The following is a 13,893-nucleotide window of genomic DNA, read 5'->3' as shown; positions in this document are numbered from 1 at the left end:
GTCTTGCTTGGTACAGGACCTTGGCTACATAGAATAGTTTAGTTTCACCTCTCTGAGGGGCTCAAAGAGCTGTTGCTATAAGGGGTATTAAATGAGTTAGAATGTAGGTAGGAATTTTCGATAGAAAACTGTCAGCCAGGTGCCAAAATCATCATTAAATATTAGTAAGTGACCTAGAGATTCTATAAGTAATTCTGTAACAAAGACTTTTGTGACTGTGTCTTTTAAGACAAAACCAAGGATTAGTTTTAAATCCCAGATTTCCAGAGTAACTAGGCATCCTTCTGGGAGCTTCAAATGCATCAGGAACAAAAGAATTCTCTGCCCCCTTGAAGCTTTCATTCTGGTTGGGAGAATACAGACAATAAACAACAACAGGAAATGTAAACAGTAAGTTATAGTGTATTAGAATGTGATTAAATGTATGAAAAAGAAGAGCAGAATAATGAGGATTGAGTGTCGGCAAGTTTTCCCTAAAGGACTTTAAAAAGAACATATAGTTATCAGAGTATGCCTTGGTTTGATGTAGTTTGCTTGGTGCCTTTTTGACGTAATTTATTTAAAAATTTTAACATGCTAGAGAATATACAGTGTTTAATTTCTTAAACTTTGCCATGTGTCTGCTACAAGGGCAAAACATCTTTTGTTGTATAAACAATTATTTTGTTCTAAAATATATGTGTTTAAAAGCTTTCCTTAGTAATCTGTTCTGTTTCAAAATATTTTTTTCAGGATGGGTTGTCAGAAATTTAAATTGTAGTAGGTGAACTAAGTTTTGATGCATCATAAAAAGGTGATGTAGACCAGTGAAGGATCATACATTTATGAAAACAAGGAAGTATTTTATTCAGATTGTAGTACTTAGAAGTATATAATAGAATAACAATCTAAAGTCTATTCCAAAAGTTAGAGAGGTTTCAGTTAGAGAAAAATATCAGGAGGAAAATTAGATAAGTAAAAGAATTTCAAGACAAGTCTCTCAGAGGAGTTAATCTAACATTTTTTTTTATCAGGCACATGTATGTAAGAAAGAAATTATTTGAAAATCTTGATAGGTACTCAACTAAAGAATGTAAGTAATAGTTTTACAGTCCCAAATGATGCTATGTAGTGAATAGACCTAATTCAGGACTGCAGTTGAATGGAACATTATTTCACTTTTAGTCTGGGTTGCATGTCGCTGAGAATAGAATCTGTTATTTCTTTGAATTTCCCCGTCCTATATCCCTCCTGGCATTCTTAAGGTCAGTGAAGCACAGTAAATAATCTTCACTCAGCGAGCAACCCAAATCACCATCTTCCTGTTCGATGTAGCCAATAAATTCTGAGCAAACTCAACTCTCTGTGAAGCTTCCTAATGGATGCCTCACTGGACTGAAGAGCTTTTGGAAGCAAAATAAAATAATCATCTAAAGTTGAATGTTTTTAGATCAAGGTTACTAGGTCAACACTAAATTTAAAACCAGTTTGAGAGACATTTTTTAATGGCACTTAGAAATTATAGTCAAAGGCCAGGTCGTTACATGTGATGTTGCTCAGATCCTTTGATGCTAAAAGTCTACAACTGCCTTATGTGTAAGATACACTTTTTAAAACATTAACTATGATTTAAAGTAGCAAGAGACAGTGTTCAGGCCAGGGAAAATAAAGTCCCCTTCCTCAGCTTTTTGGTCGAAATGGTTTGAGTTCAGTAATTTTATTGAACCTGAAAAAAAATTATTAATAGCTGCCTCCTCAAAGGGAAACAGAGAAGCTTGCCCCTGTCAATTCCTGCTTAGGAGTTTCTGAGGTTTTTGAGATTGCAAGAAAACTGTGGATGAAATCCGTACCAATTAGAGATCTTGTGTGTTTGGAACTATTTAAAAATGCTGTGCAGGGCTCAAAGGAATTAGTCAAGCCTGCTGCAGGACAGCTACATTATTAATCTCCAGAGAGAATAGATACCAGATGTTCACACTGCCCAAAGGACACCTCAGTGTTCTTGACAGTCTTTGGTCATCTTGTCCTTCAAGAGATTCAAATGCCCAACATGATTATGATTGATAAGACGATGTGGTTTCTACAGAAGAAGTTACTGATAATCAGTTTGAAGAAAGACACTATTTTTGGTAGGAAAATAAACAAGATGTTAAATTTGATATTTGTAAAAAATTGCCTAAAGCAAAATAGTAGAAATTCTTTGCCTTTTTAAAAAAATTTCTTTGATTGGCCTAGAGATAGGTGTATCTAAACTAAGTGATGATCTTTTAATAAAGTCCAGTTTTGTTGTTAAGTAATGAAATATGATACATTCTTTATTAATTCATTGAACAAACATTTTTATGAGTGAAGTGTTGAAGATATAGTAGCAAACAAATAAGTAAACAAAAAAGAGCAATCATGGTCTCACGGAGCTTGGGGAAAGAAGCAGGCATTAATCAAAAGTTACCCATATTTATTTAAATAAGTAATTACAAACCGTGATACATGCTTTGAAGAGAAAATATTGGGTGCTGTGAACATGTTTGGCAGGAGAACTTGACCTAGCGTTAAAGTTCTGGATTCCTGTGTTTAATCATATTTGTTGAGCACCTACTGTGTGCCAAAAGGCAAAACAGATTATCATAGCCATTTAAAAGAGTACACTCATCACTCTCAGTTTGGTAGATTGAAAGATATTAGGAACAGCAGCAACAAACCACTTAAAAATAAAGATAAAAAAGATCCCGGAGGTGGAATTTTATTTTAGTCTTTCTTCAAATATGGCTTCTGTTCAATATCCTAAAGAGCATTTGAGTCATGCTTAAGATTTTTAGCATATTACTCATTTTATTGTGCAAATCCCATTAGAAAATACAGTGAAATTTTAAACACCTTAGAAAACACAGAAAGGTGGGAATCGAGCCCCAGTATCCAAGTATGTTAACGTATATATCATTATGCTCTCCTGCTAGTCGTTCACCTCCCATACCTTCCTTCCCTGCCAGGCTCTGTAAAGAGCAGCTTTGTTTAGGTGCCCCACTTCACGTAAGATTTTCAGCCCAACAGAGTTGGGCTTCTGTCAGTGCGTTGAAATGGCTCTGCCTAAAGTCCACCAGACTTCCTAATTGTTGAATTCAGCAGTCTCCTCCCTGATCTTATTTGATTTGTCCTTTCGGTAGATTATGTCATTGGCGACTGTCCTCCAACTTGAAACAGTTTTCCCTTATCTGACTCTGTCCTGGTTCCCTTGTCCTCCTCCTATTTCTTGAAATGCTCTCTTTTATTTTCCTTCACTGACTCTTATTCCTCAGTTCACCTTTCAAATACCTGTCTGGCTCTCCCTTATTGCCTCCTGCATATCCTCATCCATAACCTTACTGTCTTCTGTGCTCTGATGACTTTCACATCTGTATCTTTAACCAGGGTCTCACTTCTGAGCCCACATCTCCCTAAGCCGCCTAGATAGTTCCACACTAAACTGATTTTCTTATTTTCCCTGGAACATGTATGACTAGCATGATCCAGCTAGTCATACAAGCAGGAAACCTAGTAGTAATTCGACCCTACTCTTCTCCGTCACTCCCCAGCAGGTACCACCCAAATCAGTGAATTGTGGTCTCTTAATCTCTCTATAATTTCTCACCTGCTGTCCAGTCCCATTGCAAATGCTTTCATTTAGAGCTTCATCGCTTCTGTTCCCACACAGTCTTGCATTTGATGTACCTGTTTTTGCCTTCTTACCCCCACCCTCAGTCTGCTTCCAGAGCCATCTTCCTAAAGTATCAGTCTGCTTATGTTACTAGACTGTTTCAGGTGACCCAGTCATCATGCCATTTAACATGTTCCTGACATTCAAAATGCCACTGCCACTTAGAACTACATAACAGGGTTACTTGACAAGATGAAAAAGCAAGGCAATCAGTAACCAAAATAAAATGAATGCTTGAAAATGCATTTGAGCATTTTGTATCTTCATGAATTTTTAGAGTCTGTAGACCTATGCTATTTTTTATATTCTAAACTTCCTGTTTTTCAAGAGAAGTGTTTTAAGTATTATTTTTATTTGAGGTACTGCTTAATAAAGCTGAATGAAGCATGGGAGAATGTTTGACAAAACCGATGGTTTTCTTTTTGTCCTAATTGCTGTTGAACCATTTTCTTGACTAGAATAGTTTGCCTCTTGAGACTCACTGCTTGTTTGCAGTAATAAAATCATGTCATCAGCACATAGGGGGATACTTGTCTTTATATTTGCAGTGGCAAGAGGGCGGAAATAGAATACATCCTCACACCATAAGGAACGACCAAGTATAGAGTTGAACAGTGTTCTATAAAGTTTTTTCCACCGAACCAGCTCCAGGACGAGACAGTCCTGGCCTGCTGCAGTTCTAACTCAGAGGGCATTGCAGACGTCATCCTCTCATGCAGTGAGTCCAGAATCACTTTGTAGCCAGCGTCAAGTCTGAGCCAGTTAAAGCTGCTAAACCTTACATTGATTTTGGGTTAGTAAGGCAAAAAATAATATAATGGTGGTTAGTAGAAAAATTATGATGCCTGAAATCTGTTGCTTCTCCCCATAAAATATTAGATCAAGAGACCAAAATCTGCAGTTTATTAAAAAGAAATCTCGGCTTCTTGTTCAAGATGATAGACTGAGCATACATGTTCGTTACCCTCTCTCCCAGGAGAACCCTATAAAGTGAGCCTAAGGAAAAGACAAAGAAAGAGGAGGAGGAGGCATAAAAGAAGAAGAACCCCACTGCAAAGAGAATCGGAGTAGGGGTGGGGTGTTGAGCAGACAAAAATTTTAACCAATTTTTTCCAAGAAAAAAATGGCTGGCAATGCATTATTGGGCATGACTGATTACAGAAAGCAGCAGCCCAAAATACGTACAGGACTTACGGCCCAGGTGCCCAGCAGAATTACGGAGAGGCTCAGAGTCAAGAACAAATTGTCAAGAGCAAAATGGGGGGCTGACAACAAGTTGTTTACCTGAAAGTCTAAAGAACAGCTGGACCAGTTTTACAGCTTTCTCACTTTCATAGTTAGAATGGCAGATCATCAATTACCCACAGGAGGGGAAAAAAACAAACCTGGAAGACTGCTCTCTAAAGATATTAAACAGCCTGTCTGGGAGAGTTGGGACTGCTCGTGCGGTGTTGTGCTCCAGAGTGAGCCATTCCCCAGACAGGTATTCAGGGAACTCTGGGACATACCCTTGTCCCTCAGCAAGAGACAACAGTGTCCCCAGAGCTCCCCATCAGCTTTTCTGTTCAGGGCTAAGAGCTAGTCAGGAAACAAACCTGTACTGTACCTGATAGCAGAGGAAGCGTATGTCCGCTGCATGGGACAACTGACCAAGACCTCCATTCTTAAATAGAAATGGTCGAACGAAGAAAACCAACAGCAAGAAAGACAAAAACCAAGAAAAAGAGAACAAATGCCCCCAGAGGAAGCAGAGATATTTTAGAGAATAATAGAAACACCAAAATTACAACAATTCTCTGATTCATATTCTCAGAGGTATTTGAAATCTTTCACTTATAAAATAAGAAGATGATGTTGTTTAAAAAAAAAAAAAAAACCAAAAAACCAAAACTAGAGACCAGGAATAATGTGAAAAAAATATGTGGCCAAAAGATACCTATGATGCAGTGTCATTCATGTGGCTTTTTAAAAATTTAAAACATTGTATATTGCTTATGAATATAGACATATGTAGAAAATGAATCAAAGGAAGTGTGGGAATGGTACATAAACAATTATCTCTGGGGCACCAGCAAGTGTGAGGGTAGAGGAGAAGGCTGGAGGCAGATCTGGCTGTAACTGTAACATTTTATTTTGTTAGAAAAAGAGAAAAAGCTGAAGCAAATACAGAAAAAATATTATCTGTTAAATTGGGGTAGTTAATATCTGTTAAACATGGATGCCTATATATCCTAAATATTTTTGCATATGGTTGCATGGTTGAAATATTTCTAATTAAAATTTGAAAATTAAAATATTGAATTATAGAGCATATTTGTACAATTGTGTAGGAAAGTCATGGTCCAAATGAAAAAGAAAAGAAAACGTGACATGCCTTTTAATAGTGATGCAGTATAAAAGAAGGGAAATCTGTCTGACTTTAGGCAGCCTGGGGTTATGCCAGTTGGATCATTGGAGAAGGGGATTTAATCCCAGCACTCTTTAGTTGTTCAGTAAGCACCACGTATATAGCCATAATAATACTAACACTGTTTACTAGTTTTCAACTCTCAGAACCAATCTATAGAAAAGCATAGAAGACTTCACTATGGCTGAGCATTGGAATGGGGAGAAAAAGGTAGAAGGAGGGTCAGGGGGCTAAGGCCATCTTAGAGAGTGAAGAGTCAAACGATACTAAGCTATAGGATAGTCACGCATTCATTTGTTCATCTGTCAGATAGTTTTGGAACACCTTTTATGTCACGGGCGCTGTTTTAGGTGATTGGCAATACATGGGTGGACAAAACTGACAAATTCTCTGCTCTTATTGAACTTACATTCTAGTTCAAGAGGAAGACATTAAGCAAAGTTTTAAAAGAATTAAAAATAATACAACTATCAGAAATTGCAAGGGGGAAGGGAGGGGAGATTAGTGGAAGTATGAATACTCTATCTTCATCATTGACAGGAGGGAATCAATTTATAATGTCAAAATAGCCCTGTCCAATGGTGGGAATTTCTATATCTGTGGAAATGAGGTTGGAAATGTTCTATGTCTGTACCTGTGTTGTCCAGTATAGTAGCCATGTTAACGACATGTAACTGTTGACCACTTGAAATATGGCTAGCATGACTGAAGAACTGAAATTTTATTTAATCTTAATTGGTTTAAATTTAAGTTGCAACATGTGGCTGGTAGCTTCTGTATTGGACAGCACGGATTGAAAATGAAGGCATTAAGGTAGCAGCATAAGCTTATTTTTTAGAATTAAAGCTAACACCTGTTAAACATGGTTGTTTGCAGGGGTGGGGTGAATTGAAAGGGAATATTTCACTACGAGTCACCTTGCACTATTTGATATTCTACTACATACATACATTTGGTTGACTACTACTTAAACTTTTGGGTCTTTGAGGGGGAATAGAGAACTAACATTTAAAGATGAGATAGAAGTTAAAGTTTGACGTGTCAATTGAAGTGAATAGCTGGGCAAGAATCAGAACTCTAAACTTCAAACGGTTCTCGTTAGCAGGGCGTCTTCGTACAGAGTTGTATTATTTGGCTTGAGGTAGCTAATTAGGGAAATCGTGGTCAGTGAGGTTAACAGATTCTGGCTTCAGAGATACTAAAGGCTACAAATTCTGAAATATGGTCCTAGAATTATAGAGCTTTGGGAATCGGTACATACAGAAAAAATACAGATCTGTAAATGTCCGCTGTGTCTCACCAAAACCGTGCTCAAATATTTATCATTTTTTTTAAAGAGGCATTTTTAAAAAAATTTTTTAAATGTTTATTTATTTTTAAGACAGAGAGAGACAGAGCATGAAAGGGGGAGGGTCGGAGAGAGGGAGACACAGAATCTGAAACAGGCTCCAGGCTCTGAGCTGTCAGCACAGAGCCCGACACGGGGCTCGAACTCACGGACCCCGAGATCATGACCTGAGCCGAAGTCGGACGCTTAACCGACTGTCCCACCCAGGCGCCCCTCAAATATTTATCATTATTAAAACATCATCTAAGCCCAGCTGAGATTTATTGTGTCCAAGCTGATTTTGCACTTGAAGATAATAAAATATTTGGAATTACATTTCAGTGTAATGAATTCTTGGTCATGGGTAGTTTCTGTTGTGTTCTGTTGCTGGGTCATGCAGCTAACTTACTGAGGTTTCTCATTTTTATTTGAGGGTTGGGGGAAGATACGGGGAACACGGCAGCTGTATAGCAATCCTTGTTAAATTAAGAGTAGAGGTAGGAGGACCCCATTTTCTAGACGTGGTACAGATGGGGTTGGCTTCAACTTGTTTATAGTGTGTTGCTGGTTTTGACAACTCGTTTCAAAGATTTTTGAAAGGGAGGAGGAAAAGGTTGGCATGGAGCGATGAGAAAGCTTTTCTCAGGAGGCAGTTAGAACGAAACACTTACAACTCGTCAGTAGAACACCACTGTGGAAAGCTATGTCACTATTCAGGGATGGGTTCAAGTAGACTCTGAGCAGCTTCGGTGAGCCACATTCTGAGTCCGAAGGAAAACTTCTTTTTACTGTAGTCTTAAAAAAAAAAATCCATACTAATGTAGATGGTAGCAAGCCCCAAGGATCTTCCATTAAACTGAATCCCTTGCTCTTCTATTTGAGATGTAAATGAACATATCCTGGATTTGCTTCCTATTATGCCAGTACTGTGAAGTTATGTGTGCAGATTAATGTGGCCTGCTGGCTGGTCACACTGAAGCAGGACTGCCTACAGACTGCCTTGGCTGATTTAGTTGTGGTACTTGTATCTGTATGCTGTCAGGAGGCGAGAAGTCTTTGAGGGGAGAATCTATTTATTGAATAGAGGACGTTCCTGGTGATAACAGGCTAATATCTAAAAAGTACAGTGTATACTTTTAGAAATAAAATGATAATACACCCAAATCCAACCTCATCAAATAGAAACAAAGGGATGTGTTGGGGGTGGGGCGAACCAACTGTTTATACAGGTTTTCAAATGACTGTTCTTGTAAAAAGTGCATGGAATGCATCCAAAACAAATAATGTTTTGTTAGATGAGAAGACCAAAAGGGAAATCCTAGAGAAAGGAGAATGGATGATCTTTCTTTAATGTCAAAACTGACATAAACACACCCCCCTCCCCCTTTTGCTCAAGATAATTTTCTCAACAAGACCCAGATTGCTTCAGTCTTGCCTATCACCCTTTGAAGCACTTTCCTTATTATTAGGAGTGGGGGCAGGGTTTCCTTTGAGGATTTTTGCAGCAGTGAAGAGTTCCTCCTTTAAATACTTTCACATGATGAGGGAATTCCGCTTTCAAAGTGCTGTCATCTCTGTGGCTTCTCTGCCATGAGACAATTTATTCTTGGGTAAAGGTCCTTCTTAGTTTGATTGTCAATAAGGACTTACTTTTCTGATGGATTCTCCTTCTGTAGAGCTCCGCTTTTTCTGGGAGACCTAGCGAAAGAATTCAGTGTTCTCCTGTGTTGACCTTAATGAACTTGGCCATGATTCTCTTTTGAAATGTGTTCCGCCACACTGGGTTATTTATAGTCTTCAACATAGTTGCCCTTGTCAGTCTCCACTAATGAAGATTTGAATGACGTATCAAACGTTCCATCTTTAAAACTGCATTTCTTCTACAGCGCAAAGAGACACTGAATTTTGGGGAGTTTTGAAAAAAAATTTTTTTTGTTTGGTTTTTTTAATGTCTCTTCTGATGTTTAAACAATGCCATGAGAAATAATTAATACACTATTCAGGTGTCAACAATTTTCCCAGAAACACTGAAATCTTTTGAGAGCCTCTACTCTGTGTCACTATACCTCATCCTTGTCTAATCTTGAATACGGTTTTCTGGAAAATTCTATAAATATTTAATTCATGGAGACAAAATGTATAGCTGTGTGGTTTAATAGCTCATTCATTCAAAAGCAGTTCCTTTCCCTCTCCAAAATTTTAATAGGCAATGATTCACAGTTGTTAGGAAAGAATTAGAATTAAGAAACCCCAAATAGGATCGACAGCTTTCTCAATATTATTACATAAAGTGAGCTTCTAAGTATTTGCAGTTGTTTTAGATAAATGAATAAAAAGTTACCCATGTCCCAAACTAGGTTACACATTTGTGCCATTATTCTTGGACTTTCTCCTGGAACAGTTTGGTTGTTAGTGACAGAATCGGTGTTGTGTAGGGTGCATTCATTATCCACTTCAACCTAGAAGCTCCTGAGTGGCACAACGTTAACTACCATCCAGTCTTAAAACCTGCAGCCTCCTTCCTGTTGGAGTATTGAAGTGAATGATGTCTTGGCCTTTTGTGGATGAAGAAAGTGGAACATGAGAAGTGAACCCTAGACCAGAGTCAGAATACACAGATTCTAGCTTTGGCCCCTGCCACTATCAGCAAGTACCGTGTCCTTTTGCTCCCTCTCCCGCCTCTCCCCACAAAAACTTCTGTTTAAGCCAGTGACCTAGATGATCTTCATGGATTTACCATCCTAAATAAATAATAAGCTCCCTTTACCTATAAAGAGAGGCTTAATTATGATGTTTGAGCCAAGTTGTTTACTCCACTGAAAAAACAGCATTCTTATTTCTTAATCTAGCCTGTAAAAAAGGAATGTGATTATATTTTCTCTCTCCTGTGGGACTCTGTAATGTACCATAAATATTCACCCCATTTTCTTATTTGTACAGACTCTGCCTTCTAAGTGTTCACCATCTAGTCAGAGAGGAAAGCATGAAAACAAATACGTCAAAAATCCAGTATGATCAGTAGAAGAAGATAAGTGTATATAAGATGAAGAGGCGGGGCACCTGGATAGCTCAGTCAGTTAAGCGTCCAACTTCGGCTCAGGTCATGATCTCACAGTTTGTGAGTTCGAACCCCACATCGGACTCTCTGCTGTCAGCACAGAGCCCGCTTCAGATCCTCTGTCTCCCCCTCTCTCTGCCCCTGCCCCACTGGTGTGCTCTCTCTCTCTCTCTCTCTCAAAATTGAATAAACATTTTAAAAACTGAAGAGGTAACTTGGGAGGGGGAAGTGTATATATTTTATGTACATTTCTCCAGACCTATTTTGAATCCTAGAAATAGGAAAATGTATGTGTGTTGGGGGTAGCTTTATGGTAAATTCGTGACGACAACATTGCTAACTCTTTATCTGTTTCCCACTGAATCAAACATGTCCCTCCACGATATTAGTTGCCATAAAACTGCGGTCGAATGAGTGGTATGTAGCCTGGGAGGTTAAAAAACATAGAATGTTCTCTTCTTTCTTTTCACAGCTAAGTTATTTTCCAATGTCTTCAAACACCGCCTTTAAACCTCTCGTTGCTAGCTATTGGCACCTCTGCCATTGAACAAGAAGAAGACTTAAAGGTTTCCAGTAGTCATTATAAACCAAAACCCATAGCCTAGAGTAAGTTGAGATTCTCTTTAGAATTTAGAGAACAGGAAGAAAAAGTTGTCCTGAGAATACTGATGTGTCTTGGCATAATGGCTTTCTGAGGAGTGCTATCATATCTGGAAAGTTAAGGTTTTTCTGGCGATTTGCAGCAATCTTGAACTCAGATCAAGGAATTGGAAAGTGTTGGTGCTGTTAAACCCAGCATCAACTGTGAAAGCTGTACTGTTGCATGGTGGGGGATGGGGAGCTTGGGGGGAGCTTCTTATAAAAACTTGGCCTGAGCTAATTTGTTTTGTTTGAAACTGGAAATCATATTGTTGAAGTCTGCATTCTGTTTTCGTTCAGTTGTTGTATTAACACAAAGCACCGTGTTTTTAAAGGGCCTCCTCCTTTCTGCAGGAATAAATTTGGCTTCTGAAAGAGAAAAAAAAAATGTACCAGCAGTTCGGCAACATCGCACCTCTTCCATCATTTTGGGCTTCAGCTCAGTAACTCCAGACAAATTTTCTGGAAATATGTAACAACAGGCCTATAGGTACTGAACATAAAAATCCTGACTGTACACTCATAAACATTTGTACAATCTTAAGGCCCTTATCACTGAGTTTCTTAAAGCAGTGTGCATATTTTAAAAATCATGAGAATAAATGAAAATTGGAACAAGATGCTATTTGAGAGAAGATGCACCCTAGAGATGCCTGAAGAACACTGCTCTCTGACTTTTTTCTAGGAAGTGAGCAAGTCTCTTGCCCATAAAATAGGTAGAAGCTGTGATTTCCAGATACCTCTGTCCCAAGAAATTAGATAAAGATGGAAACTGTGGAATACCATTTTGTAAATATTTTAACCATACAAACTAAGTACTAAAAAAGAATGCTTCCTAAAAAGGCACAGAATAGTCCAAAAGTTAACAGCCAGAACAATTGGATTGTGTTTTGGAAAATGTCACACCGTAAGACCCATCATGAGTGCCCAGTGACTCTGAAGAAGAGAGACAAGACAAAGTGGCAAGAGACAGCTTTATAAATTCAGGAATGCTCCAAAAAACTACTGGATGGGCTAAGAATGCTTCTTGAAACATAAAATCCCAATGCAACTGTAATCTGAATGTGAGGAAAAGGTTATTCTTAAAAAATAGTTGCACTCTTAGGAAATACGTTATCCTTCAGCTTTTGACTTTTTTTTTTCAGGTTGAAAAAGTTCACATGATTCATATACTAAAGATTGTCTTTTTTTGCACAGTAATTCTTTAAAACTGTATTCTAACCCAAGGCTGTGTATCTCTCCTCTCTGTTTTGCTCTTGTGCTGCTCTGCCCCAGGTTGGCCTTCCTTCCACGATGTGATCAGTTCTGACGCAATCACGTTCACGGATGACTTTTCCTACGGGATGCACAGGGTGGAAACAAGCTGCTCTCAGGTCAGTTAACCCCACCTGAAAAGCCAGTATGCTGTCCACTCTGCACTGAAAACACTTTCAGGACCCCTGGTTGTGCTAAATATAGCAACTGAGGCCAAGTGACCGATCACAACACCGACAGAGGAGCGCAATGAAGTCTCTACAACGTCTTAATGATATCTCGGTCTTCAGGTATTTAGCAAGTCCAGTTAAATGCCAGTCATTGGCTTCAACACTATTTAAAAAAACCCCAAAACATTGGTAGGGAAAATCGTCTTCAGTTGACTCAGTGCACTGGGAAATGGGCTATTCTTAGGGCATATGAAGATTTCACTATGTGGCTTTATATAATCTGATGTTAGGTAATAGCCCTCTCTCTGCAGTTCTGTGCACCCGTTCAGTTGTAATACTTCTAATGGTAATGATCCAAACGTGGTCAGTAAAGACCCCAGAAACAGCTTTCCCTGTGTGGGTGAGAGGTGGGAGGTTGGGGAATGGCAGTGGGAAGAGGAAGTTCCGTGGTAGGCTGTAAGAAGCCAGAGCGAGGATACGTGATAAGGTCATGCCTTCTCTACTTCTCTTAATAGATAGACCTCTCTTCGTTTCCCAAGGATGTTCTAATTAGTTCCTATCACTCTTCTCTACTCAGATTAGGACTGGCTCTAAGGGAGAAAATGAGCATGTGTTGAGGAGGCAAAAATAGTTAATCTCTCACAATCAAGGGACTTGAACTCATAGAGTATTTTGTATTTAAACCCAGAGACATAGCCAGGACCGTCTGTACACAGAATAGGAGCAACTGACCATTCTACTCTAGAGTAGAAAGTACTGTTCTAGTCTGCTTTAAATAAGTGAAATGTAAAGTCTGAGTATTGTGGCACTGAAATTCATTGGTACTACCTAGTATTTTGTTGGGGGATGTCAGTTGTGCATGTCAGAGGTAAAGGGGGCACCATCAGGCAGCTGAAATAGCAAAGCGATTGCCACGTGGGCCTCCCTCGACATTCTTCTACCTGCCCTTTAACCCCCTTCATCAAGCACAAGGGTTTTAGGGAGTAGGTGGCATATTTACTACCAAGCAGGGAGGGGGACTGGTTAGAACCTAACCATCTGATGAATTTGTACTTTCTTTTTTTAAAAAAATAAAGCTGGCAAGTTTACTGTCTTCTAACTACGAAGACCACTCTCTCCCTTGAAAAACAGACTTCTTATTTTATCTAAGTCATATTTTCAGCTCACTCTTATTTCTAAGATCTAAGTCTCTGAGGGCGATAGTGGAACTTTCTGATCCTGGGTCTCACCCCCAGAGATTCTAGTTTAGTTGGCTTGTGTGAGGCCTGCCTATCGGCGTTTTTAAAAGCTGCCCTGGTTAATGCTCACAAGAACCTTGTGAAGTAGATACTCTTATTCTTTCTTACATTTGAAGTTGAGAAAACTGAG

At 38.8% G+C, this 13,893-nt stretch overlaps 1 protein-coding gene across 2 annotated transcripts in view; it reads left to right on the top strand.

The window, feature by feature from the left end:
• The window catches only part of MSRB3 (methionine sulfoxide reductase B3), a 172,664-nt gene that overhangs the window by 148,852 nt on the left and 9,919 nt on the right, over positions 1-13,893 (top strand). For both annotated transcript variants that reach the window (XM_019455013.2, XM_019455014.2), the window contains exon 6: positions 12,377-12,474. In XM_019455013.2, the coding sequence (XP_019310558.1) occupies positions 12,377-12,474 (98 nt within the window). The remainder of the gene's footprint in view (positions 1-12,376; positions 12,475-13,893) is intronic.

Source organism: Panthera pardus, unplaced genomic scaffold (genome assembly GCF_024362965.1).
Source record: "Panthera pardus isolate Hobbes unplaced genomic scaffold, ASM2436296v1 HiC_scaffold_6, whole genome shotgun sequence".
NCBI lineage: Eukaryota > Metazoa > Chordata > Mammalia > Carnivora > Felidae > Panthera > Panthera pardus.
The sequence above is the reverse complement of the archived record's forward strand: the minus strand, read 5'-3'. Positions and strand labels throughout refer to the sequence as shown.